The sequence below is a fragment of the Eleutherodactylus coqui genome, chromosome 7 (genome assembly GCF_035609145.1).
Source record: "Eleutherodactylus coqui strain aEleCoq1 chromosome 7, aEleCoq1.hap1, whole genome shotgun sequence".
Classification (NCBI taxonomy): domain Eukaryota; kingdom Metazoa; phylum Chordata; class Amphibia; order Anura; family Eleutherodactylidae; genus Eleutherodactylus; species Eleutherodactylus coqui.
Genome location: NC_089843.1, coordinates 73597922 through 73623989, shown reverse-complemented (window position 1 = coordinate 73623989; position 26068 = coordinate 73597922). Strand labels below are relative to the sequence as shown.

General features: G+C 41.9%; 1 protein-coding gene across 1 annotated transcript in view; it reads right to left on the bottom strand.

Annotated features, from left to right (window-relative positions):
• The window catches only part of SEL1L3 (SEL1L family member 3), a 66858-nt gene extending 41333 nt beyond the window's left edge, over positions 1 to 25525 (bottom strand). The window contains exons 1-6 of the mRNA XM_066573215.1: positions 25403 to 25525; positions 16569 to 17124; positions 12581 to 12710; positions 8043 to 8164; positions 5470 to 5585; positions 3819 to 3877 (exon numbers count right to left, since the gene is read on the bottom strand). Of these exons, the coding sequence (XP_066429312.1) occupies positions 3819 to 3877; positions 5470 to 5585; positions 8043 to 8164; positions 12581 to 12710; positions 16569 to 17124; positions 25403 to 25459 (1040 nt within the window). The 5' untranslated portion in view covers positions 25460 to 25525. The remainder of the gene's footprint in view (positions 1 to 3818; positions 3878 to 5469; positions 5586 to 8042; positions 8165 to 12580; positions 12711 to 16568; positions 17125 to 25402) is intronic.
• Between the last annotated feature and the right edge of the window lie 543 nt (positions 25526 to 26068).

Below are 26068 nucleotides of genomic sequence, written 5' to 3'. Positions count from 1 at the left end.
GACAGCAGGACGGTAACCAAAGGGACCCCTATATAATCATGAGGTCTATTCAGCACCATTCATTTCCATCATAAAGTGGATACATTTAGCCAGTGGATGGTGGATTCCAATTCTCCTGCTCCCTAAATGAAGCACGAAAATAGAAACTGCAATGCGAATGTGAACGAGCCTTTAGACTTTAATATAAACCCCCCCAAAATAAGCCCTAGTTACACTAGGTAAAAAAACCAAAACACAATACTCACCTCGCAGTCGGCATCTGTGTTCCCCTTGATGGTCTTCCCGGCGGTGCGGCAGGCTGCTCTATAATTCTCCTCGCTGTCATCTCTCTCTGCTAAACGGGGCTTTGAATTCCCCTGCCTTCAAGCGCTGCGATTAGATCAAGCAGGCGGCCTCTGTGTACCCCGCTATGGTCTCACCAGCGCTGCGGCAGGCTGCTCTGTAATCCTCCCCGCTGTCGTCTCTCTCTGATACACAGGGCTTTGAATTCCCCACCTCCAGCAAGTAAGCGCTTGCCAATCGCAGACGGCGCTCTATCAGTCACAGCCATTTACTGAATGGCATCACTGAATGGCTGTGATTGGTTCCTCCCTACCGTTGTCTCTCTCTGGTAAACGGGGCTTTGAATTCCCTGCCTCCGGCAAGTAAGCGCTGTGATTGGATCGATCGACAGTGACACAGCTGACAGCTGACACTTGATTATTCACAGCCATTCAGTAAATGACATCACTAAATGGCTGTGATTGGTTCATTGAGTGCTGGCTGTGATTGGCTGGTGCTCGATCCAATCACAGCTCTTACTTGCTGGAGGCGGTGGTATTCAAAGCCCTGTTTACAAGAGAGAGATGACAGCGGGGAAGATTATAGAGCAGCCTGCCACACCACCGAGAAGACCATTGCTGGGGACACAGATGCCGGCTGTGAGGCAAGTATACACCTCCCCACCCCCAAAAATAAGGCACTGTGCCCCTTTTGGGGCAAAATGTAATATAAAACAGTGTCTTATTATCAGGGAAACATGGTATAAACAAAAGAAAGGTGTACTGCGCATGACTGCCTGCGTGAGTACTCAGTCATACTCAGTACATTACGCGACTGTACTCAGTGTCACAGCCAAGCTCACAGCTGGAATCTGCTGTAGGCCTCCGCATGCGGATTCTGCATACGGCAGTGTGAGCCCCGCCTATCGCTCAGAAAAGTGTTGAAATTAGCAAAACTAAGCGATAATCGTTCAGTTTGAACACTAGCAAAACTACGAACAAGAATCATATGGTTCTTGTTCGTCATAGACTATACAGGCTGCCTGAGCGCGGACGAGCTGATGATGACGTCACCAACTCATTCGCTCGGGCAAACGAGAATCGCGAGATTCTCATCCCGTGTAAAAGGGCCATAACTAGGCATGTGCAACTCATATCTCTAGGAAACGTCTGTGTTAAACCCTGTGGGAGCTGCAATCACAACCACCATCAATCTCCGAAAGAGATAGTACCAAATACAGTAAATATACCTAAAGCAGAATCCTAAAGGGTAGGTTTGTTTCAGATTTGCATGGATTTTAATACAAGAGCTGCGCAAGAAACCTCAAATTTACAGTCAGATTTCTGCAGCGGATATGCAGTTTAAAGTACTACACCAGGATTAGCCCCATTGAACGGGGATAATCCGCATTGGGCTAATCCACTGGATTTTACGTGTGTAATCTGCAAGGAGCATGCTAATTATTCTGCATGAAGATTTTGTATAGCATATTAAAACTGTGCCAAAATCAGTGTTACGTGTGAACTGTCTTTAGCATGTTCTGTCTCATCTATTTCATGCAGCCATGTACTTTATATGTATAGAGATTGGACTATGACTCAACTCCGATCAGAATCAAAGCACAATTATGGAACTTCACTGATACAATTAATAGAAGGATACATTTCATAAAACATATTAAAATACTCCGATCATTGTGCCCGCAGCCTTACCAGGAAGGGTTACAGAGCTAAGCTAGATGTATGCTGTCTGCTAGGGGATAATGTCACACAATTACATCCTATTGTGTGAAAAGTAAATAATAGTCATGTTTGTACTGGAAGGCACAGAAGGAAGATTTAAGCAACCATGACCAAACTTGGAAAACTTAGTTAGGTAGCTTAGCTATGCACTAAAAAATATGGTTATAGAGCATATCTTTAATGGGCACTGGCCTTTCTTAGATTCTTTGAAACACAAACATATAAAATAACTCATGTAATGCAGTCATAAGGCCCTTTCACATGGGCCACTGTTTGTACGATTCCTAATCATTGCCCTGTATAAATATCCAAGTGATCAGCTGACATTTGAGTTCACTGGGAGCTGTGCCTGCAGTACCAAACTGGGCCATTGCACTACACCATCAGACATACACTGAAGAAGTCATTGTTCACACCTAAAGTCTGCTCACCTCTCTGATGGAAGGAAAACCCCACTCAGAACCTCATGCATGCATTAATAAAACAGGAACTTGTTCAAGTGTTCACACACCAAGGAGAAATAGAGTCAGACACCAATCTGATGTAAAGGGAACATTGTCAGATATCACCCACTTGACAAAATACAAGACATCAGATGTCTGGAGGCTGCACTTGATTAAAGGGAAGGGATAAGAGACTCGCAGAACATGCAGACTGGAAGATCAGATGTCCAGACTATCTTTAGAGAAGATGGGGAAAGCAACTCAAACTAGCAGCATGCATGACACCAAGTACTGAGGGGGATAAGGAATGGATAAATAACCATCACCCTCTAGTGAGAAACTGTTCTGTAGTTAGATGAATCATAATTTGCTATTTTTTGGGGAAATCATGGACTCCATGTCCTGCGGACTCAAGCGTACACGGATCATCCAGCTTGTTAGCAGTGCACAGTTCAAAGCCGGCATATCTGACGGTACAGGGTTACATTAGTGCCTATGGCATGGGCAGCTTACACATCTTGAATGGCATTATCAATGCTGAGCAGTATATAGAGGTTTTAGAACATATACTCTATAGGCTATAAATCTAAGGTTATTTGTTAATCCGGGTATACAGGCAGGTAGGAACTATTAGGGGTTGATCCAGGGAACAGTCTGATTTCCATTAGGGAGTCGGGAAGGAATTTTTTTCCCCAAAAGGGCTATTTGGCTTCTGCTCTTGGGGGTTTTTTTGCCTTCCTCTGGATCAACAAAACAGGAGGGTAGACAGGCTGGACTAGATGGACATTGTCTTCATTCAGCCTAACGAACTATGTTACTATGTTACTACTCCCATCCACACGATGTCTCTTTCAGGGAAGTTCTTGTATATTTCAACAAGGCAATACTAAACCACTTGCTGCATCCATCACAACCGCATGGCTTTGCAGAAGAGTCCGGGTGCTGAACCGGCAGCCTGCAGTCCATGATCAAGAATGGGACTACATATCTATCCCACTTTGGTCTCCTCACTTTCCAGACATTTACAGACTGTTGTAAAAAGAAGAGTGGGTGCTACACAATGGTAGATATGGCCCTGGCCCAAATTTTTTGAGATGTGTTACTGCCATCAATTTCTGAATCAGTTAATATGTTAATATCAATTAAAATGAAGTGGAAAAATCTCACTTTCCCCTTCTGATGTGTGTCCTATGTTTTATTGTGAATGAAATACGGTTATATGAGATTTCCAAATCATTGCACTCTTTTTTTTAGATAACAGGGAATAGATCCCAAAAAGTATAGATATTATACAGTAGTATAGTTATAAATTCTTCTTTCCTCTTTTACATTCAACCCATTTTTGAAGGCCTAGAAAAATCATTTTACTTACCTGTAAGAATGGCTGTAATGACTTTCTAATTCGTGTCCAATAAAGGTGTCCAGTATTAACTACACAACAGAATATTGGGGGTTATAGAAGTAATCAAAAAATAAAAATGAAAATTTACTGCACTATAAAGGAATTGACATGTACAGCGTCCACTATCAACAAATCTATGTACAGAGGATAAACATCTGATCACTGGGAATACAACCACAGAGACACCCAGCAATCCCAACATCTGTGTGCCAAGTTTCCCATAAGAATGGAGTGGTTGTGCGAATACCTGACCCAACACTTCATTCACTTCTATGGAACAAAGGAACATTGCAAAGTACATCGATCTTCCGCCATCCAATAGACATGAATGAAGCAGTAGTCGGGTATGCATACTAGTAGAGATGAGCGAGTATACTCGCTAAGGCACATTACTCGAGCGAGTAGTGCCTTAGCCGAGTATCTCCCCGCTTGTCTCTAAAGATTTGGGGAGCGGCGGGGGAGAGCGGGGAGGAACGGAGGGGAGATATCTCCCTCTCTCCCCCCGGCTCCCCGTCGCAACTCACCTGTCACCCGCGCCGGTCCCCGAATCTTTAGAGATGAGCAGGGAGATACTCGGCTAAGGCACTACTCGCTCGAGTAATGTGCCTTAGCGAGTATACTCGCTCATCTCTACATACTACCGCTTCATTCACATGGGCAACTTGTGGTTCGGCGATGTCAGGATCACTGCGGATCTCTGCAGCTATATCCACAGTGATGAGACATTAATAGCAAAAATTGGCTTAGGGAGTCAGTCCTTCGCTCGAATTAGAGTTCAGCTGTCTACTGCGTATGGCAGGTTCAAGTCCTCAAGGATCAAGACATTTTTAGCTTTTAGGACTTGAAGAAATGTGTTTTTGCAGAATAAATTGTGCTAATACATAGTGCTTTCTAGGCTGACCAGTTCGGAGAATAGTCGTAGTAGTATTATTTAGTATTTAACTTATACTAGTTCTCTTTTATGGTGAAATTTTTAAAAAAGTGAAATTTCCTTTTTTTACACCACTGTAAGTAATCTCCTGTTTTTGCCCAGATCTTTATGTTTACTGTAATTTTTTACTTTACAGAACTCCAACTTTTTTTTACCACTAAGGTACTGCTGATTTTGTAACACTTTTCTGTTTAAATGTATTGCCTGTGTAGAAAAAAAACTGACAGGCACCAGTTTGGACGTATCTGTAGCATGATTATGTTTTCAAAACCTGTCAAAGATTAAATAAAATCAGCCCCCTATTATTGTTTTCCCTCTAAGGGACATTATTGATCGCTGCATCTTATGGGCTAAACAGATAGGGTCAAAGTTTGCTGCAATGGAATCACATTTTAATCTCAGATGGTATTATAGAGATATTAACCCTTAGAAACATTGCTTCTCATGTAGACACCATATGGCGGTGCGGATTGCTTACAGGGCCATACTATAGACCCACAGCAACTCTGTATTCTACCTTACAGGGTCTGCACTCTGCATCTCTGCGTCAATTATCATGTTGTTCGTCACAGTGTGGTCTAATACTAAAATATGTATTTTACACATTTTATGTCTGAACGTGATTTCATTTTGGACATTCCAAACAACAGTTGCATGCACACTGAAATTAGCCCTAGAGAGTGAAATTACCATTTTTCTTGAGACTGTAACGTCCAGCCGGACCCATTGATAGAGAGGTAGAGAAAACTTTGTTAGTGTTGCAGCATCATTCCCTGTTATGAGCTGCAGTTGAGCATGGACCTGCCCTGGTGACAGAAACAAGTAACTATTAACCATCACTTTTAACTATCCAGGAAGTTTGATTTCAAAAATGTGCGGAAAATCAAGTGTTTTAGCTTCACAAATGAACATTGGATGCTACATGCAGTAATTGGGCAACACATAACCAGTGAACGCTAGACGAAATTGGAGTTGCCAGTGTAATTACTCCATAATACTTTCTAGTTTGCTTGCAATGTAGAGTCTGACTAAATTAACCAGGCTCTCTAGCAATAAGGGATTAGCACTGCCAGGGACTCCGCTTGATCTGTGCTTTCCTGTGGAGATTATTAGGGGATGCCACCCAGCATAGTGCAGAAGGGTTAGTAGTGGTGGGCACATCATACATGCAGTGGCGCAGAGGGCTATTAAGTCAGGGACTATTGCATGTCATAATCTATAATGACTGGTAGATTGTTAAGGACATGAAGAGAATTGCTCTATGGTACCAAATTCAAGAGCAATGAGCCCAAGGAGGGGCATTTTGTCATATATTGAAAAAACACTATCAGCACGTTTGCCCCTACAATCTGCATGAAAAAGAAGGCCACCAATTTCTTAAACTGGAGCTTTGTGTCCAAGATTTGTGGAACATTTTTTAAATTACTGCAATTGTGCATAAACTGGAAGTGGAGGGAATGACAGGAAAGACATTGTCTGCAATTTCTAAAAACTTTAAACATACAATAGTTAGTACACCCCTAAAGTCTTTAAATTCAGACGGTCGTGGAAGAGATTTCATAAGCTCAGTCAGCACTGAGCACAATGCAGCCTGCAAATTGATTCTAGCATGTAACACTTTTTTTTTTCTAATTAATGCAAAAGAATCTAAAACTGTTGGCTGAGAGCCAGGGGCGAGGCTAAAGGCTCATGGGCCCGGGTACAAAAGTTTATCTTGGGACCCCCCATCATCTCTTAACCCCTTAACGCAGAGGTTCAATGTGAAGCTCCTGGGCTCCAATGCAAAACCTGTAACAGGGCCCCCAACTATAATGCTTTATTGATAGTGCTGGGCTCCCTATGTGGAGAAGAGAGGCCTTATGCCTCCCCCCCCCCCCCTGTAAGGCTCCTGGCAACCACATCCACTGCAACCCCTATAGGTATGTCAGTGGCGTAACTCTATTTCTCTATATATGCTACAGTAGCTATCTTTGTAATTGACTTGCATTTTTCTGATCTGCACCATCAAATCTACTTACCTTCCACAAATATCAAGTACTCAGCTCATTAGCGTTTGTGCTTTGGTGTTCTTCAGTGTACATAAGCACATGCGTAGTTCATCTAAAAGCAAGGACAGCCCACTGCTAGTGATGTGGCGGGTAATGATACTACCTTACACAAAGGCTCATGGCGTGAGCGGAAGTTCAATGCATTTGAGAGTAGTGGTATGTAAACGCCAACAACAAACAAACCAAATTTGCAATGGAAGTCTTCAAACAGAGGCTGGACAGAGGTCTGTCTGGGGTGATTTAGTGATCCTTTCAACTCTACCAATTCGATGATTCTAAACAAACAACCACAAAGACTACAGATGCCAAAATACTTGCCAAAGAACTAATACACATAGGCAGATGGAATTTCTAATAAGTACGTACGAGGTATTGGTTTGTATTTTGGCTAGAATACATGAGCTTATAAGCCCACATCAAGGGCCCTCGTTGTCTTCTGAGTCCTTACTCTAACAAGACCACAAAAAGGTAGTCCTGCCTACAAGCGGGACAATTGTCCCAATAGGGATTGCCCCATACTGAAACCTAGGGGCCTGGCACGCCCTAGATGGTAACAAGAAGGTACACCAGACAAAGGAAATACAATCTCCACACTAAAACAGGACAGTTCACACCTAGTGTAGTCTACACCATCAGACATACACTGAATAAGTCATTGTTCACACCTAAAGTCTGCTCACCTCTCTGACGGAAGGAAAACCCCACTCAGAACCTTATGCATGCATTAATAAAAAAGAAGCTTGCTCAAGCGTTCACGCACCAAGGAGAAATAGAGTCAGACACCAATCTGATGTAAAAGGAACATTGTCAGATATCACCCACCTGACAAAATACAAGACATCACATGTTTGGAGGCCGCACTTGATTAAAGGGAAGGGATAAGAGGCTCGTAGAAGATGCAGACCAGAAGATCAGATGTCCAGACTATCTTTAGAGAAGATGGGGAAAGCAACTCAAACTAGCTGCATGCATGGCACCAAGTATTGAGAGGGATAAGGAATGGATAAATAACCATCACCCTCTAGTGAGAAGAGCTGGTATATATATATGCACAAGACCAATGGTGATTGCCACACCGGCAGCAGTATGCTCCTAGAAACCCATTGTACTACAGGTTCCAGGAGCACAATGTGACAGAGTGGTTTTGGATCTTGGACAGCCCATTTAACATCATCTAACTATAAGTTATGTATTTAGTCTTACGCGTTTACCTACCTTTATTATTCAAGAATAGAAGTGGTGTTGCATACATCTTGTTAGTATCCACATGGTGGAATATTCCACATTCATTACTAGTACAAAAGTTTAACAGATATATCCAGATAGAAAGAGTAAACCTGAAAGAGACAGAACATGGAAGGTAAGACCCTCAAGCAGGCAATGATATTTGAACATTACAGGGGAGACGTGAAGAATGATGGAAGATACAGGATAGCATAGGGAAGGTGATGAGAAAGGTGGTCATCGATGTGCAGACAACTCTACTGAGATAACTGAAAATGAGCATTACTACCAATGTCACACTGTATCAGGCAGTCTACAAAATTCTCTTAGGCTGTATTTTCGCTTCTTCATCTGTACTGCAGATGGATCTGGCGGCTTGCTGTCAGACTTGCGCAATACAGATTTTTCCCATTGTTTTTATCCCTGCGCCGTCGCTAGGCAATGATGCGAAATCTGAGACCTGTCCGCAATGTTAATTGGGGACGTGCCGTGGATCAGACAACTTCAACTGACTTCAATAGAAGCCATCAGCGCGGAATCCGCGCAAAAATGAAGCATGCTGCAATTTTTTTCACTGCTAGCAGAAACCACTATTGGCTTTTGCAAGTGTGCAGGAAAAAGCGTTTTTCCATAGCATGCTATGAACAGTATTTGCTGTGGATCCACGGTGTGGTGACTCGCCACAGATTCCACAGCAAAAATCCATCTGCCTAAGTCGATGGTCCTTGTCACTATTATTTATCATTATGTTTATCATTAGATAATAATGAATTCCCAAAGTGGAATAAATATCTAATACCAAATCCTAAATTCTAAAATGCAATCGCATTAGTGCTGTCTGAATGTGGCCTAAGAGTGAAACGTGTAATGAACTTATTGAAAGATTTTCATTATCCCAATGACTCAGTGATAATGACTACTGTATACATAAGACAGGGAGGGATATAACTTTGCAGACTGGAACTACGTTCTTCAATGAGCCAGCACAGCTAGTGTTTCAACCACAGTGTAATTCCAAGCATCAAAACAGGTTCATCCACAGTGCAAGAAGTAGATTAAAATTTCCACACTTTATTTAGAAACAATTAAAAAAGAATCTGCCAACATGCATGAAAAACCATGACTACTGATGTGTTTCAGACATAAGTGTCCTTAGTCATAGCCATCACACAAACCAACTTCTAGTACATTTATATAACACCATAACGAATAACACATGACAAACAAAGTCAAATAACAAAGACAAATCATTACCTCTCACTATTTAAAAGTGCAAATTCCCGCATGTCAACCAATAGGAGGATGTATCCACAAAGCCTCATAATTAGAAACCCAGAAGTATCCCAAATATGGCAGCTGAATCAGTTAACGAACAAATAAACATAATTCTGACCTGATCAAAATCAATAGGAAAAATACGCTAACTAATAAGCCTCTTTATCAGGAACTAGAATTTGCATGAAGTATGTGGCAGAAGCACTGTAATGATCTGGTGGAAACACTAGGTTACATGATAACAAGCCTCTAGTTAAGCTATATAAAGAAAAGTTGGCAATAGAGACCAGAAATAAACCACATCACCTGATACAGGTGTCATGATAATCCGTAAAAAAAAAAAACAAATAGTCACGTGATAGAGACAACTCCATACTAGAGATGAGCGAATGTACTCGGTAAGGCGATTTCGCAATTGAGCACCGCGATTTTCGAGTACTTCACTACTCGGGTGAAAAGTACTCGGGGGCGCTGTGTGGCGGGGCGTGGCGTGGTGGAGCGGGGGGTAGCAGTGGGGAACAGGGGGGAGCCCTCTCTCTCTCCCTCTCCCCTCCACTCCCCTCTGCAACCCCCCGCTCACCCACAGCGCCCCCGAGTACTTTTCACCCGAGTAGTGAAGTACTCGAAAATCGCGGTGCTCGATTGCGAAATCAGCCTTACCGTGTACGTTCACTCATCTCTACTCCATACCAGAACATAAATTGTACAGATTAATCACAAAACGTGTGTTAGGTCCACTGTTCAGACCAACTCCTCTGTGTCTGGCAGTCGCGGGCATCGTCCTGCTCTCTGTGTAACCTGAGATCATACCTATCTTCTTCTGGTACCTAGGTATCTAGGATTAATGGCTTCTGGGTTTCTCTGCTCAGCTGTAGGCTCTTTGCTAATCTCCTTCCTACCTTGCTGAGCTGGTACCTCCCCTCTGTGCTACAGAGTGGTTGTCTTTTGTCCTGCTCCCTGGCTCCCAGCTTAGTTCCTGTTTGTATATGGTATCCTGTTTGCACTCTGTGTCCTGCACTTTGTCTTTTTGTCCTTTCTTGCATCCCTCTGTCTATAGTCTTCACCTGCACCTCTCTGTTTGTTTGTCTCTTCCCCGTCTCTTTATTCCTCCCAGTCCTGTTCTGTCTTTTGTGGTATAGGCGTCCAACCTTATATATAAATACTTATATATAAAACAACCAAGAGAAGAAAAAACCCCACTAATATTGAAACATAATCTGCTTTCCATTATTTGGTCTACCAAAAATCCTAGTGCCTCGGCTAAGGCTGCCTGTCCACGGCCACCGCCCCGGGAGCAGGAGCCAGCTGACGGATCTCCGCGGTGAGCCAATCTGACAGATAGGCTCACCGCGGAGAAACGCGGTAAATTAGCAGCATGCTGCGATTTGCCGGCCGCGAACAAAGAATCACTATGATTCTCCGCTTGTGGACAGGGGGGCTGCGCTTTCCATAGCAACGCTATCTAAAGCGCGCACTGCGTTCCCCGCGGCCGGATTATCGCTGCAGGGAACGCAATACAAAAACGCCTGTGGACAGGCAGCTTAAAATGCCTTTTTAAATCTCCTTGTTGTACTACTCTCATAGACAAGATGACATTCAGAACAAGGAATAATAAAAACAATATTGCTACTGTTACACTTTGAATAGGGCTTAATTTAACATGTTTTACAGCCCCAATTCCCCCAAAAAGTTGGGATGCTGTACAAAATGTAAATAAATATTAGGAAAAAATTCAATGATTTGGAAATCGCATCTAACCATATTTTATTCACAACGGTACATGGAACACATATCCGAAGTTGAAAGGGAGACAGGGGTTTTAAAACAACATATGCTCAATCCGCACAACGTCTCTTTCAGGAAAAATCTTGAATAATCTAGATAACTATGGTCCCTTTGTTTGCAACACATAAAATCAGCTTGTTCTCCCAGAGGTAGGTTTTAGGGCTCCTGCACACCCGCGTTTTTTTCACGCGTTGTAGCTTGCCTTTTTTTCATGCTATATTGCTGCTTTTTTTCACGCGATTGTCAATGGGACTTTCTAATGTTAAAAACGCACAAACTTGCAAAGCGTTTTTAACATTAGAAAGTCCCATTGACACTCGTGTGAAAAAAAAGCAGCAATATAGCATGAAAAAAAGGCAAGCTATAACGTGTGAAAAAAACGCAAGTGTGCAGGAGCCCTTATAGTATGAGATGAATGTGAAGTTTCGGCATGTAGGGTAACATTTCCAGCAGAAGGTTTATGATAGGTTTGAGTTCCAGCAATCTCATCTGGAACAGAAGAGAGTTCTAGATCCTAAAAAAATTCTTGTTGGATAAGTATAAGTGAACATCATATTAAATGGGTTATCACTTATAAATTCTGACATTACAGGCACAACACCTCTCCAAATGAGGAGGATGTCATCAATGCACCTGCCATACTAAAAAATGTCATATAAAAAGGACTGGAGTTAGCTAAAATAACCAATTCATCCCACCAGGACATTATTAGTTTTCCCAATGAGGGTGAAGATTTTCCCCTATTGACATGACTCTAGCCTGAAAGTAGAAAACCCAGTCAAAACAAAAATAGTTATCGGTCATGAAATTAAAGGTGGCAGATTTAATAAACACCCTAAGAACTTGAGTATAAGAATTGTGACACTCCAAATGGAATTGCAAGGCTCATAAATGGGACTTTACTGGGAATGCTGCTGCATAGAGACCACATCACAGCCTAACTAAGTGAAATATCTTTTATCTTGAATATACAGCAGAATGTCCCTGGTATCATGGATGTATCCCGATACTCTCTGGATGAGAGAATATTGTGCCAAAATCACTGAAAACTGAGCAAATTGTAACTGTAAATTCACATGTTAATTTTCAGAATGAATGGACAATAACTAGCAGCTCGATTACCTACACTTCTCTAGGTCACCATAGGCATACGTGTTTTCCAACAATATCATGTCTATGGTGCCTTGCTGAGAATTCTCCAACTTCTGCTGTTGGGAGGAAAAAGCATCTCGCTACTGAAAAATATGCATGCTTGGCCAAGCCGAAAAGTTGAGTTGAGGTTGTGGGCTTTTGGGTGACATTTGGTGACAGCTATTGCAGGTCTATGGCATGCTAGTAAAGTACTAATTAAGGTAACAATTATGTGGGTGAACATGAAGTCTGACCAGTTAATAGTGCAAAAACAGAGATGGTTGTTGAGAAAACAGACATGTAATATGAAAGAGTATTCAAAGAGGATTGTTTCTCACATTGGATAGTTCTTGACAAATTGGCGTCTCCTTGTCTCTAGATCTCGGTTTGTAAATGGTTCGAAAATCTTGATAAGGCCACTGTGCTCATTACTTGATGCAAGTGGAAATGGAAGGATCGTGATTACATCTAAAAACGGAAAGATCAGTGATATCAGTCAATGAATGAACATCATATATGCATGAAAAACAGTAGTTCTATATGAAGACTCAAAGTAAGTTCCTAAATACAAACATCATGGTATGGCCCCCGAGGTTCAGCACTACAGACAACCCAGTTGCAGATCACCTGCTGATGAGATTTATCACTTTTACAGGTTATTTCACAGCCATGTGTAGAATGCAGTTCAAAGAACACCCTATCTGAGGGTCGCACAAGCTAGTGACAGGCACGTTGATTGCTGTGATATGTCTGCTGTGTGTATCTGTGCAGTAGTTTGGGAGAAATTATTAGTGCCAGCAACCCACCGTGGGCTCCTACAGCACCAGTGTGAGTTGCTTTTGGGGTGAAGTTCGGCCCACTGAGCTTTAAGTTGTGGTCTGTAGACCTGCACGGGGCACTATATGTTTTAATTGGCCTGGCACCCTTTGTATGCTTTATACATTTGTAGTGTGGTCATGTGAGCGGTTGTTCATCAGTACTTTACACCTATTATAAGCTCCTCCTTTTAGCATTGAGTTGTCTGCATCTAAGGGAAGGGGTGTACTTGGCTGCCCATCTATGTCCTATTAGTACCTTGTAAGTAACATGGCCATACTTTGTGTTTTTGCTAAATTTTCCCTTTTTCTGTGATTTTTTTTTCACTAGTATAAGGAATTAAAGCTTTTAACATTAATGGATTATCCTTCGGCTAGGCCATACATGCATGATCTGTAAGCTGCTTAGAAGGTGCACATTCATTCTGATTGAGAATGTGCTGGGGTTTGGATCCTATCAACAACACAAAAGTTGTTTCAGCTACTTTTAACCCATGTGTATGCCCCATGACTTCTGTTGCCATGAAACCTTCATTGCTTTTAATACTGTACCCCCTCCACCAAAAAATAAATTACTCATCACAAGGCCATTCAGTGCTGCTTCTTCAAAGATTTTCCCCATATGGCAATGGTCACAGCCAAATTATTTGTGCAGGAAACAAAAACAAAGCTCCATTTACTTGAACCATTTGGTTCCTTCATTCTCATGAAGAGCAGTGATCCTAGAGGTCAAACCTCCACCGATCAAAATGTTATTTATCCTAATGCTGTGCCATAATACTGGGCGATTCAAAAAGAATGGAGAAAAAGGTAAAGCTGATTTATTTATATATGAATTGTTACACAATAGTCAGAATAACATGAAAAGACAAAAGTACCCTTCCGGTTATAATGAAATTTACAGAGGTTTGATGTGCACACTGTTGGTGACATGGCAGATTTCAAGTCAGTAGTCCAGTTCTATCCAGAGGCATCCCAGCATATCCTCCGTTATCAATTCCACTGCAGCATAGATCTATTGTCTTAGGTCATCTTGTGGCGCCCCCATCGAACATCTGTAAGGTGCATTAAAAACTTGTAGAGTTCTATCTTTTCATGTCATCCTGTCTGTTTTATGGCAATTCATGTAAAAATAAATCAGCTTTACTTTTGCACCATTCTTTTTGAATCATCATGTAATCATAAGATGGGAATATCCCCTTAAGGAACTGTGGCTTTTCCCTATACACATCCTCCTGCCCAACAAAAGAAAACCAACATCCCTGATGCTCATTGCCCTTACATCTGTTGTTGGGGGAAGGTAAGAGACATACATACACATTAGCATAACAACAAATCCTGGCAATGTACATCCAGTGTGTGTAGGCAGCTTACACTATTGGGAAAGTCTTCAGACCCTTTCACTTTTTTACATTTTGTTATGTTGCTGCCTTGTGCAAATTAAAAAAGCAAAATCAAGTGTTTCGCGATCATTCTGCACTCAATACCCCATAATGACAAAGTGAAAACAGAATTTTTTTTAAATGAAAAACTAAGATAAATTCAGTTGATTGGACATCATTTTAAAAGAGACACCTTTATGAATATGTTTCACAGCTCACAATGCATGTCAGAGCCAAAACCAAGCCATGAGGAGGAAAAAACATCCTATAGAGCTTAGAAACAGGATTGTGGGGAGGCACATATATGGAGAAGGCTACAAAAAAGCTATGTGGCTCTGAAAGTTCCCAAGAGCACAGTTCTTAAATGGAAGAAGTTTGGAACAACCAGGACACATCCTAGAGCTGGCCGACCCACCAAACTAAGTAATGGGGGAGAATGGCCTTGGTAAGAGAGGTGACCAAGAACACAATGGTCATTTTGGCTGAGCTCTAAAAATCAAGTGTGCAGTTGGGAGAAACTTTCAGAAGGGCAACCATCACTGTAGCACTCCACCAATCTGTGCCTTACGGCAGAGTAGCCAGAAAAAAGGCTTCTTCTCAGTAAAATACACATGAAAGCCTGTCTGGAGTTTACCAAAAAGCACCTAAAGGACTCACAGACTTTAAGAAACACGATTCTCTGGTCTGATGAAACCAAGAATGAACTTTTTGGTCTCAATTAATCTGCAGAAAACTAGGCACAGCTTCTCACCTACCCGAAACCATCCCTACAATGAAGCATGGTGGTGGCAGCATCATGCTGTGGGGCAGTTTTTCAGCGGCTGGGACAGGGAGACTGGTCAGGGTTGATGGAAAGCTAAATGGAGCAAAGTACAGAGATATTGTTCATGAAAACCGATTCAGAGCTCAAGACCTCACATTGGTCAGAAGATTCACCTTCCAACAAGACAGTGACCCTACGCACACAGCCAAGACAACACAATAGTGGCTTAGGGAAAACTCAGTGAATCTCCTTGAGTAGCCCAGCCAGAGTCCTGATGGAACCCAATCAAACAGCTCTGAAGAGACCTGAAAATGGCTGTCCAGGGCTTGAAAGGATCTGCAAAAAAGAGTGGCAAAAAATCCACAAATCAAGGTGTGCAAACCCTGTGGCATCCTACCAAAGAAGAGTGAAGGCCATACTAGCCAAAGGTGCTTCAACTAAGTACTGAGTGCAGGGTGTGAATACTTATGTTAATGTAAAATTGTTAGTTTTTTACTTTAAAAAAAAATCTAAGTTTTCGAACATTCTCTTTTCACTTTGTCATTATGGGCTATTGAGTGGAGAAAGATTGGGAAAAGTTGAATTTCTTTTTGTAATTTCCGCAAGGCCACAAAATAACAAAATGTAAAAAAGTGAAAGGGTCTGAAGACTTTTCAAATGTATTGTATACTGCAGGTTCCCTTATAGTTGAACATATCAATATTGACAGCTTTATGCCATTTCCTAGGACAATAAAGTTTGGCTAAAACATTTTTCTTGAACTTGGATGTTACTTATTTTGCACACATTTCAAAATTGTGAACTTAAAGGGGTTGTCCCGCGGCAGCAAGTGGGTCTATACACTTCTGTATGGCCATATTAATGCACTTTGTAATGTACATTGTGCATTAATTATGAGCCATACAGAAGTTATCAAAAGTTTTATACTTACCTGCTCCGTTGCTGGCGTCCTCGTCTCCATGGTGCCGACTAATTTTCGGCCTCCGATGGCCAAATTAGCCGCGCTTGCGCAGTCCGGGTCTTCTGCTGTCTTCAATGGGGCCGCTCATGCAGAATGCCGGCTCCGTGTAGCTCCGCCCCGTCACGTGCCGATTCCAGCCAATCAGGAGGCTGGAATCGGCAATGGACCGCACAGAAGAGCTGCGGTCCACGGAGGGAGCAGACCCCGGCGGCCATCTTCAGCAGGTGAGTATGAAGACGCCGGACCGCCAGGATTCAGGTAAGCACTCTCCGGTTTGTTTTTTTAACCCCTGCATCGGGGTTGTCTCGCGCCGAACGGGGGGGGGGTAAAAAAAACAAAAAACCCGGTTTCGGCGCGGGACAACCCCTTTAAAGAAATTCATATTCCAAAAATCAATAGATCTACCTGATTCCAAAGGACACACAAGTATTGCTTTGTCTTCCAACCTTTGTATAAGCTCATAAAACCATGACATGCATATATGATGATCCTTGTAAGGTCGACGGTGAGGAGGATTAGTGTCCAACACTGCATATGTTTTAGCTACTGCATAGAACATACTTTCATTGTGTCTGACTCTGGTGTCTACTTCCAGATTGTGTACAACCCAGGCTCTAACTACTGCATAGTGTATATCTATAGAGCTCTTCATTAAGAAGTCATCCCTGTAGACCATGCTGCTCGGAAACCTCAATTTGACTGATCGTCTTCGTAGATGATGAAGATTTCTTTCATTTTTCCAACGATTTTTGAACACTACAATCCCTGTTCTAAATTCAGAGGAAGCCATGACATCCAGATGCACTGTGCAAGGAGCAGTGCACAGATATGCCACAGAAATATTTGCGTTGGCAAGTGTTCTTGGCAAATTCTCAATAGCTACATAGTCTTCCTTATTCAAGTATTGCTGGGATTGTTTGGTTACAGATGCTGTCTCCTTCGTGGAGCAGAATAGTGGAACCTGTAGAAAGAGGAATTCATTAATCTCTGTGACATTTCATTGATGCGTTGTCATGTAAAATATGTGAACGGGATATACTTGCATACATACGGGGAAGATACTTTAGTAGAACATATATTCATAACAGTGTGAATTAACAGTAAAATGCTCCACCAAAACGTTTACAAAAATTGCGACCAATAGTGTCCATTTACCTATTTTAACCCCTTAAGGACTAGACACTTTTTAGGGATTTTACCCATGTGGTGGTTTTACCGCCCTATTTTTCTTTCTTCAGCTACAAAAATTACTTTTGCTGTATTTTTTTTCCGTCACATATAGGCCTATTTTTTCAATATCTTCTTTTCACTAAGTTTTTCCCCATTTTTTTACATTTTATTGGGGGTAAAAAGCTAAAAAAAAGATTTTTTTGTAAATTTTGACTTGTTTATTTTTGTAATTAGTATATTTATGCTAAAATATAGTACAGGAATAGGTTCCTCATTTTATTTCAGACATTTTGATATATAATTTGTATAGTTTGGGATTACAGAGCGCATTTGTGATGGTTTTGGTTGGCGTCGGTGCTAAGTCTTTTTCTTTTTTATGTATATATTTTTATTTTATTCTGTAATTTTTTTAAAACTTATTTTGGAACCTAATTTTTAACGTCTATGTCCCCAATGACATCATGTAAGACCTGTGGGGGTCATTCACAAATGTATTTATTTTTTTTATTGCACACTTTACCACTGTAACTGGGACATCCGGTTACAGGAAAAAAATGATCTGGGTCTGTTAGGACCCTGCAGCTCTGTTGTGACAGTGGGCACTCTGCGCTCACTTCTGCTTTCTCTTTGCACTACATAGTACTCATTGAGCCTGTAAAGGAGAAGACAGAAGTGGTTAAAAACTGCTTCTGCCTTCTCCTCCAGGTTCTCAGCTGTGACCTGCTCCTGCAATCGGTTTTAATATCTTTCTCTCAGCCAAAAAGAATTCAGGATTTTCTATGCTAGAATCCAAGCAATTTTGACACGCATAAGCAATGTTAATTGCGTATGGGCTGCAGGACACTTGCATCCATTGACTTCACTGGAGACTGTCTGCATTGAATCCATGCTAAAATAGAGCATACTGCGATTTTTCTTTTGCTCGCGGAATACACGATTTGTGCCTGAAAATGTGAATGAAAATTTAAAAATTAGTGCCCGCCATCTGCGGTAAAACGCAATCATGGAATACGCAATTCAAATTAGTTTGTGCAGGTCCAGCCTATGTCTGATTTTAGCATTTTTGGGGTGGTACTTCGCTAGGAGAACAAGACTATGTCCTTTCAAACGCAATGCTTGACTAGTCCTCAAGTTGTGTGGGGTGTTGTAGCTCCACTTTGGAAGAAAGCAGACATGTTTTTATAGTCCTACACAGACCCCTTTAATCGGCCAAAACATGGATATTCTATAATGAGAAAGCAGTTGGTATTAAAGGAGGCTGCCAACTAAAACATAGAACCATAGTTCAAATCACCTACTGACCAAGTGGCTGGCAGAAAGCCCGATGTACTTTATGGAAGTCCAAACGAAACTAGAAATCGCAGAATGACTTCACTAAAATACTGTATAAACTTTATTATTCAATTCCTATAAAAATACTATAAGTAATACTGATAGATGAGTCACAAACCAGAGCCCTTCATACATCTACTTCAATCCTACTAAACCATGGGGAAATTGATCAAGTGCATGCGAACCTCATGTGTGCTGAATTGTTGTATTTCTTGTTATACGACATTCTTAACCTTCTGTGACGTTTCCTGTGTTTAATGACCTCCCTGATGAACTCTGTCTGAGGATCATCTCAGAGAAACACATTGGCGGCTAGGAGGTGAAGGTCTTGAAACATATCCACATGGTGGTAGTTTATATTATCCTAAATATTACACCCTACAGATGTCTGAAGGATGATTGGACGATACAAGCTGTTGTAATCATTTACATAGCTGTCTGCTTATATTATGTAGGGATATTCACTAACCAATGGCATCTGATCAAGACTGTATGGCCTAATGCCCACAGACGGATTATCGCTGTGGAATTTGTGACCAGACGCCTGCCGTGAATTCTGCAGCAATGTCCATCCATAGACATGTAAATAAACACAGCTATTCCATACAACCATTGCTTTTAATATCTCACAAGATCACATCCCACTCTTAAGAACTACTGCCTACCAAGACGTTCTCCACAAAGAGAAACGCTACCCCCTCCTGACCCACATTGTAGGACTCTCACCCAGTTAGCCAGTAACGTGCAGTACAATGACAAGGGGCAAAAACCAGGAACAGACTGTCTGTACATAGCTGTCTCTTCATTAAGGAGAAGACTTTGGGTTTGGCTTCCCATTTATGTTAAAAGGGGATCTGCCTTACAATAGGTTGCTGAGGTATTGTACCATCTCCATTTGCATACCTCTTAAAGAGCTTATGTCATAATATTCATGCCGTCCGAACCATGGACACCATGAGCCAGAGACAAAAAAGCTGGCAAGGCCTGCCCGTGTGACTTGGAGTTCAGCTCCGAGTCAAACATCAAAGTGAATTTATTCTGAAATGCCACAGTGTTTCACAATAAAACACTCACAGGGGCAATAGGTATCTCTGTCCTAGGTTCATGCTGCCCATGGTTCAAGCAGCATGAGTCTGATGACAGAATCCCTTAAAAACACCATCGTTAAAGGGCCACTCCGGTGATTTTTATTTTATTCGTTCATTATGTAGCTATTTCCCCAGTATAGCTAGTGTTACCTTGGCTAATTATTTTTTTCTGTCTAAAACTCCTGGCCTCTTTACCTCAAATAGTCATGTTATCTCAGTGCTAACCAGCTCTGATTTACTTGGGGTTATGATGTCTGAAACTAGTCAATTTCTCAGTGTGTATGATGCTGTTACATGATCCTTCCCACAGAAACTGCCGACAGGGGGACACAAACACTCCTATCACAGTTACCCATGATGATCATATAGCTCCTAATCAAATGCAATAGGTCACCAACAGCATCACTTATCTCCACAGGAGTTGCTAGGGATCTGAACGTATTCCCAAAGTGTAATCCAGAAGAAAAGAAGAGGCGGCAGCATCCGTCTTTGCAATGTAGAAAACGTCCTTTATTCTCCCATGACAATAAAACTGACAGCTCATGTCACACCGTTATAATAGAGGAGATCACAGTTAATCCCCCTGACTGTATACTGATGGTCAGTAGCTTATTTAGTTGAATTAAAAAAAAATAGTTAAACTACCTCCCCAGCAGGCAAGAGTGGTATAGCCTCAGCTAATGCTGAACTGATGTATTATAGGATGGAAGTTAAACTGAAAGAGATGGTGCCTGATAAGTATGAGACAGGAATCTACAGTGCAGGGATGTCACTGCAATACACATAGGAGACCTCCAGAGTGTGACAGCCAATCAGTTGAGGGAAGAAGGGATGGAAAAATCTGTTTTCCCCAGAGTAAACCTTTAAAGGTTATTGAATTTGGATATCTAATGACTAGAGTCCACACACTACACTAAACAATATCCTGCATGGAACTTTTTATGTCTAACAGATTTTATTGGATTAGTCGCTAATTAACTGAATACTTTGAGTGCATTGGAGGGCTATTATCTAGTGTTTAGCATAAACACAGCCTTTAGAAGATCTCATGCAGACGTCTAATTCAAGTGTTGTAATAACAGGGATTTTGAATTCCCTGCGCTTGCGGGATTAGCAACAAAAGATCTGGGAAACAAAACATGTCCCGAACAATCCGAGACTCCGAGACTTACATATGAGCTGGAGCATCATAAGACGTCATAAGTATGATAAGTGAATTTATGATAGGGTTTTACACACACACACACATTATATATATATATATATATATATATATATATATATATATATATATATATACACACACACACTGCAAAACCATTAAAGGCTATGGACACTTTTGGAGGCTATTGTTTCTTCACAACTCACTTTTTAAAAACTTATGACATGTCAGAGTGACACATCAAGTTTTGATCAGTGGGGTGCGGATGCTGAAACCTCCACTGAGTGACTGTTTATATATCTATAGAAGTCTATGCGTCAGCCTTTAACTGTCAAGTGGAGCCGATAGACAGCAAAAACAGCTGAAGGGGTGCAGCACTCGGGTGAGCACTGCAGACCATTCATTTGAGCAGTCAGCCAGAGTCTCAGCATCCAGACCCCAACTGATTAGAAGTTAGAACTTTTGCATTGTCACAAGAATTCTTTTAAAGTGCTGTTATTTTTTTAATGAATGTATTTTGGGCTGAAAAGCGATTCTCCAATTGGGTTTGCTTAAAAACTTTGCATCATTTAGCTTTTTTCATGGTTCTACTTATCGCCATGTATATGGTAGTAAACTGCAGTAGGAGTCTCAATAGGGAATCCGTCAGTGTACTGAACTGATGGCCTGGTTTTCAGCCCTTATCTCTTCTCTCCTGAATGCACTAATCAGCTAATTTATGACTACCCTACATATAAACCTTGTTGTGACCATAGATAGGAATGGTCAGTAGAAGAGAAAGCAGAGAGAAACTTGAAGCCCATTTGCACGCAACAATTATCGCTCAAAATTTGTTCAAACAATGGCGTATGAGCAATAATCATTGTATGTAAACACTGCCATCATTCACTCTTCATCTGAATGATGATTTTAAGGTGAGCTTAAAATCCATCGTTCAGCCGGAGAGAGATAACAGGGACCGCACGCTGTGTTCTGCATGGGAGTCGGAGATTACATTGTATTCTGCCGACAGCCGATGCGAGAACAATGGAGCTGTGTACAGAGCTCAGACCACATGCTGTGCTCCACAAACTGCTCTTGGAAGCCCTTTTACACGCAAATGAAGCTGATAAAGTGTTAATGGACATTAGTGTCCATTAATACTTTAAGCAAAATCAACGCTAAAGCTGTCAATCTTTCAATCGTTTGAAAGATTATCTTTGTGTGTAAATGGGCCGTAAACCAGCAATCCAGCTTCTGCAGTTACTTTATAGAGTGAGAAGCAACAGCTGCAGAAACCAAATGGGTGCAAAATTTGGAATTAAACCCTGTTGGGAAAATGCTTTTCAGTCCAAAATACATACATTTAAGTAGAAAAAGATTCCCCCAAAAAGGGTTCATAGCCTTTCAATCAGATCAAATATTAATACACTGATCAAAAAATTATGGGAACACATGTTGCACTCAGCCTGGAGGTCATTTTGTAGAGTTTTGGCAGAGCTCCTGCTGTTCCTCCTCCCACAAAGGAGCAGATATCGATCCTGATACTGCATTGATGCTCTTCTACAGCCCTATCCACCTTCTCTGTGTAATGGCCCATGTTCTGCTCCATGCCCTTCAGACTATGCTGCATTCTTTGACACCGCACGTATGGCTGTACCATCCTGGAGGAGCAGGACTACCTTTGCAAGCTGATTCCACTGCAGGTAGTGCCTCGTGATAACAAGAACACTAGCAGTCAGGATGGATAAGGAGAGAGTAATTATATGTCTCCACCACCTGCAAAACCAGCCCCCTTTTTGGTGACTGTCTTGCTGCTGCGTCTCCAGTGAATGTGTTGTCACTTTCAATTGCACCAAAATAGGTAAGTTGATTCACAATCATGTACCAGGCTGTTTTGTACCTTAAGCACCAGGCACGTTTTAGGGATTTTTCCCATCTGTTGGTTTTACTGCCCTTTTTTTTTTTCCTTCCGTTATCAAAATTATTTTTGCTGTGTTTTTTTTTCTCTGACATATAGGGCTATATTTTAATATCTTTTTCACTCCTTTTTTTCAGTTTTTTAGGTTTATTGGGAGTAAAAAGCTAAAAAAAAAAAGTTTTTTTAACATTTATCGTTATTTTTTAAATTAGTATATCAACGCTAAAATAAAGTATGGGAACGGGTTCCTCATTTTGTTTCTGACCTTTTGATATATAATATGTATAGTTTTGGATTACAGGCCGTATACGGCGACGGTTTTGGTTGATGTTGGCTTTGGGTTTCTATGTATATATTTTTATTTTACTTTTTTTATGTAATTGTTTTTTTTTTTTACCATCTATGTCCCCCATGACGTGATATAAGACCTCTGGGGGACATTCACATTTTTTATTATTTGACACTTTTCCGCTGTAGCTGGGGCATCCATAGGAGCCCCAGTTACAGGGAAAACATCCCCTGTAGTGACAATAGTCACTGGCATAGCTGATTAGGGTCTGCTAGGACCCTGTAGCTCTGCTGTAGAAGGGGATCCTGGTGGTCACATGACTGCCGACTCATGTCATGGAAGTTATACTTCCACTTTCACTTGTTAGTACATAGTGCTCATTGAGCGCTGTGTACTCTGGGAAAGGAGAAGGCAGAAAGGGTTAAAAACAGATTACAGAAGCAGGAGCTTTAAACCTACGCTGTATTTTTACAATCGGCTGGGTTTAAAGCCCAGGACCAAGCGCCATAAATTTACAGTGCTTGGTCCTTAATGGGTTAAAGGGGTTTCTCAGGGAAATACTATTGATGACCTACCATTAGGTTAGGTCATCAATATTTGATCGGCTGAGGTCTGTCGCTTGGGACCCCGACCGATCAGCTGAGCAGGCGCTTGCTGTCAGCACCGCAAATACACAGAGGCCGGAGCTGAAACAGCGGAAGCCTCCATGCCGACCTCTGTGTAGTGTCCGGCACTTGTAAGTGCAGGCACAGCTCTCATTGAAATCAATGGGAGCCGTGCCTGCAGTTACAAGCGCCGGCCACTGTACCAAGATCGACGCGGAGGCTTCCGCTCTGACCTCTGTGTATTTGCAGTGCTGACAGCATGCACCTGCTCAGTTGATCGGTCGGGGTCCCAAGTGACGGACCCCAGCCGATCAACTATTGATGACCTATCCTGATGATAGGTCATTAATAATATTTTTGCTGGAAAACCCCTTTAAGGATGCTTCCAAGGCAGTGTTTCTCTATTGATTGCGGTCAGCGCCTGTACTCATATATTTCCTCATCTGTGTTTTGTATGGAAGGTGAAAAACACTGCGTGTAATAGCAGCCTGACTGAACAGATTAATATCTCTGAAGGTTAAGTGACTTGGTGTTAGGGCTCCTGCCCACCGCTGGATATTACCTGCGGAATTTGCTGGCGGGCATTTGCACCGTGGATCTGCAGCAAATAGCTCCCATAGCATGCTATGGGAAATTGATTCTTCCTCCACACTACTAACAATTGCGGTTTCCGCAAAAGGAGGAAAAAAATTGCAGCATGCTCCATTTTTCTGTGGATTCCGCACGCACGTCTTCTGTTGAAGTTAATGGAAGCCGTCCAATCCACGGCCCTTTTGCTACTTAATTGCAAAAAGGTTGCGGATTCCACGGGAAAAGCAGGAGTTTAAAAAAAATCTGTACTGTGCATGTCCAACGGCAAGCCATGCAGACCATCCGCGGTACAGATGAAACGGAAAGCCAGCAGGTACTCGCGAAGGCCACTGCTGGCAGGGCAGGTTTCCACATGCAAAATCGGTCCTGCCGTGTGCACCAGGCATAATACTGTGATGCCTAAGTTCTCCCCTAATTTGTATGAGCAGTGTACATGCACTAGAAACCAGATAAAGAGAATTTAGTGTCGGAACGCCTTTCTAGAGGCTCACAAGACATATGGCAAGGGTCTGCAACTTGTAGTTCTCCAGAAGTACAGTACATCTTCCAGCGTGCCGAGAGTTGCATGTTCACAACTGCTGAGGAGCCACAAGTTGAAAAGCACAGATCTATGTCTTACGGCTCTGTGGCACTATAAATCCCAGCACGCCTGTCAGGTGCGCTACAACACCAGTACTATGATGGAATGATTTAATAACAAATGTAACACTAAAATCAAATCCTAAAAGCTTTTACATAACAATTCGTCACTGAATATCAGCAGCATAACACTCAACTGTGCATAAAAGATACAATACATTGTATACAATATGGCAAAATATAAACAATATAGTATCATTGTATAGTAGGTGGAAAATATTAAAGCAAGGGCTTTCATATCTGAAAAATACCCTGTGATCAAGGACAAGCATAGAAACCATGGAGTAATATATAGTAACCAATAATGAAGGCAATGCCATACAATGCCTCAGATCCTTTACAGCTCTATGGCACTAAGAATGTGTACAATGTACATCTGGTAGGTACAGGAGGCAGGGCAAGGGGCATCAGATGCCAGCCTCACTACAGAAGAAGAGGAATAGGAGAGCCTGGCAATCCTCACCATGCAGAGCAGCAGTAGAATGGGGGCACCTGGCATGTGTGCCCAGCTCAGCAGCATTCTTCCTCCTTGTCAGCTCCTTCTTCTTGTTGGGTGGGGTGGGGCTGCCAGGTGGAAGCAGAAGGACACTTGTGTACAATCTGGGCAGGTGCTGCACTGATCCTCCCCTCCTGTCATGCCCCCTCCCTCTCAGGTAATCTCTTTACAGCCACGTCTGTTGGGGATTTATTTTTAGAGTGTTGATGAATTGTACAGTAGGAGAGAGGTTGTTATATAGACATTCTGTACACTCAGACTGTTTCCTTAGGAGCAGTAAACAAGTATTGCATTAAAGGGTATAGTCGCATGCGGCAGATTTGTTGCAGAAATGGCTGCGTCTGCCCTAACCATCTGAATAGGGCTTGCAGAATACCCTGTGCCACCAAAATAACCCCATTTAGATGAATGGAACGGATCTTCAGTGGCAGAAATTTCTGCAGCAAATATGCGGCATGTGAATATATCCTAATGTGGTTTTCAGGGACATTGAACTGCTGGAATCACAGACTGTGGCAGAACTATTGGAGGGGCAAAAGTTGCAGTTGTATCTGGACCTTTAGGCTGGGTTCACACAGGGCGGATTTGCCGCGGCAAATCCGCCTGCGGCCGCTAATCTTGGTGTTAGCCAGC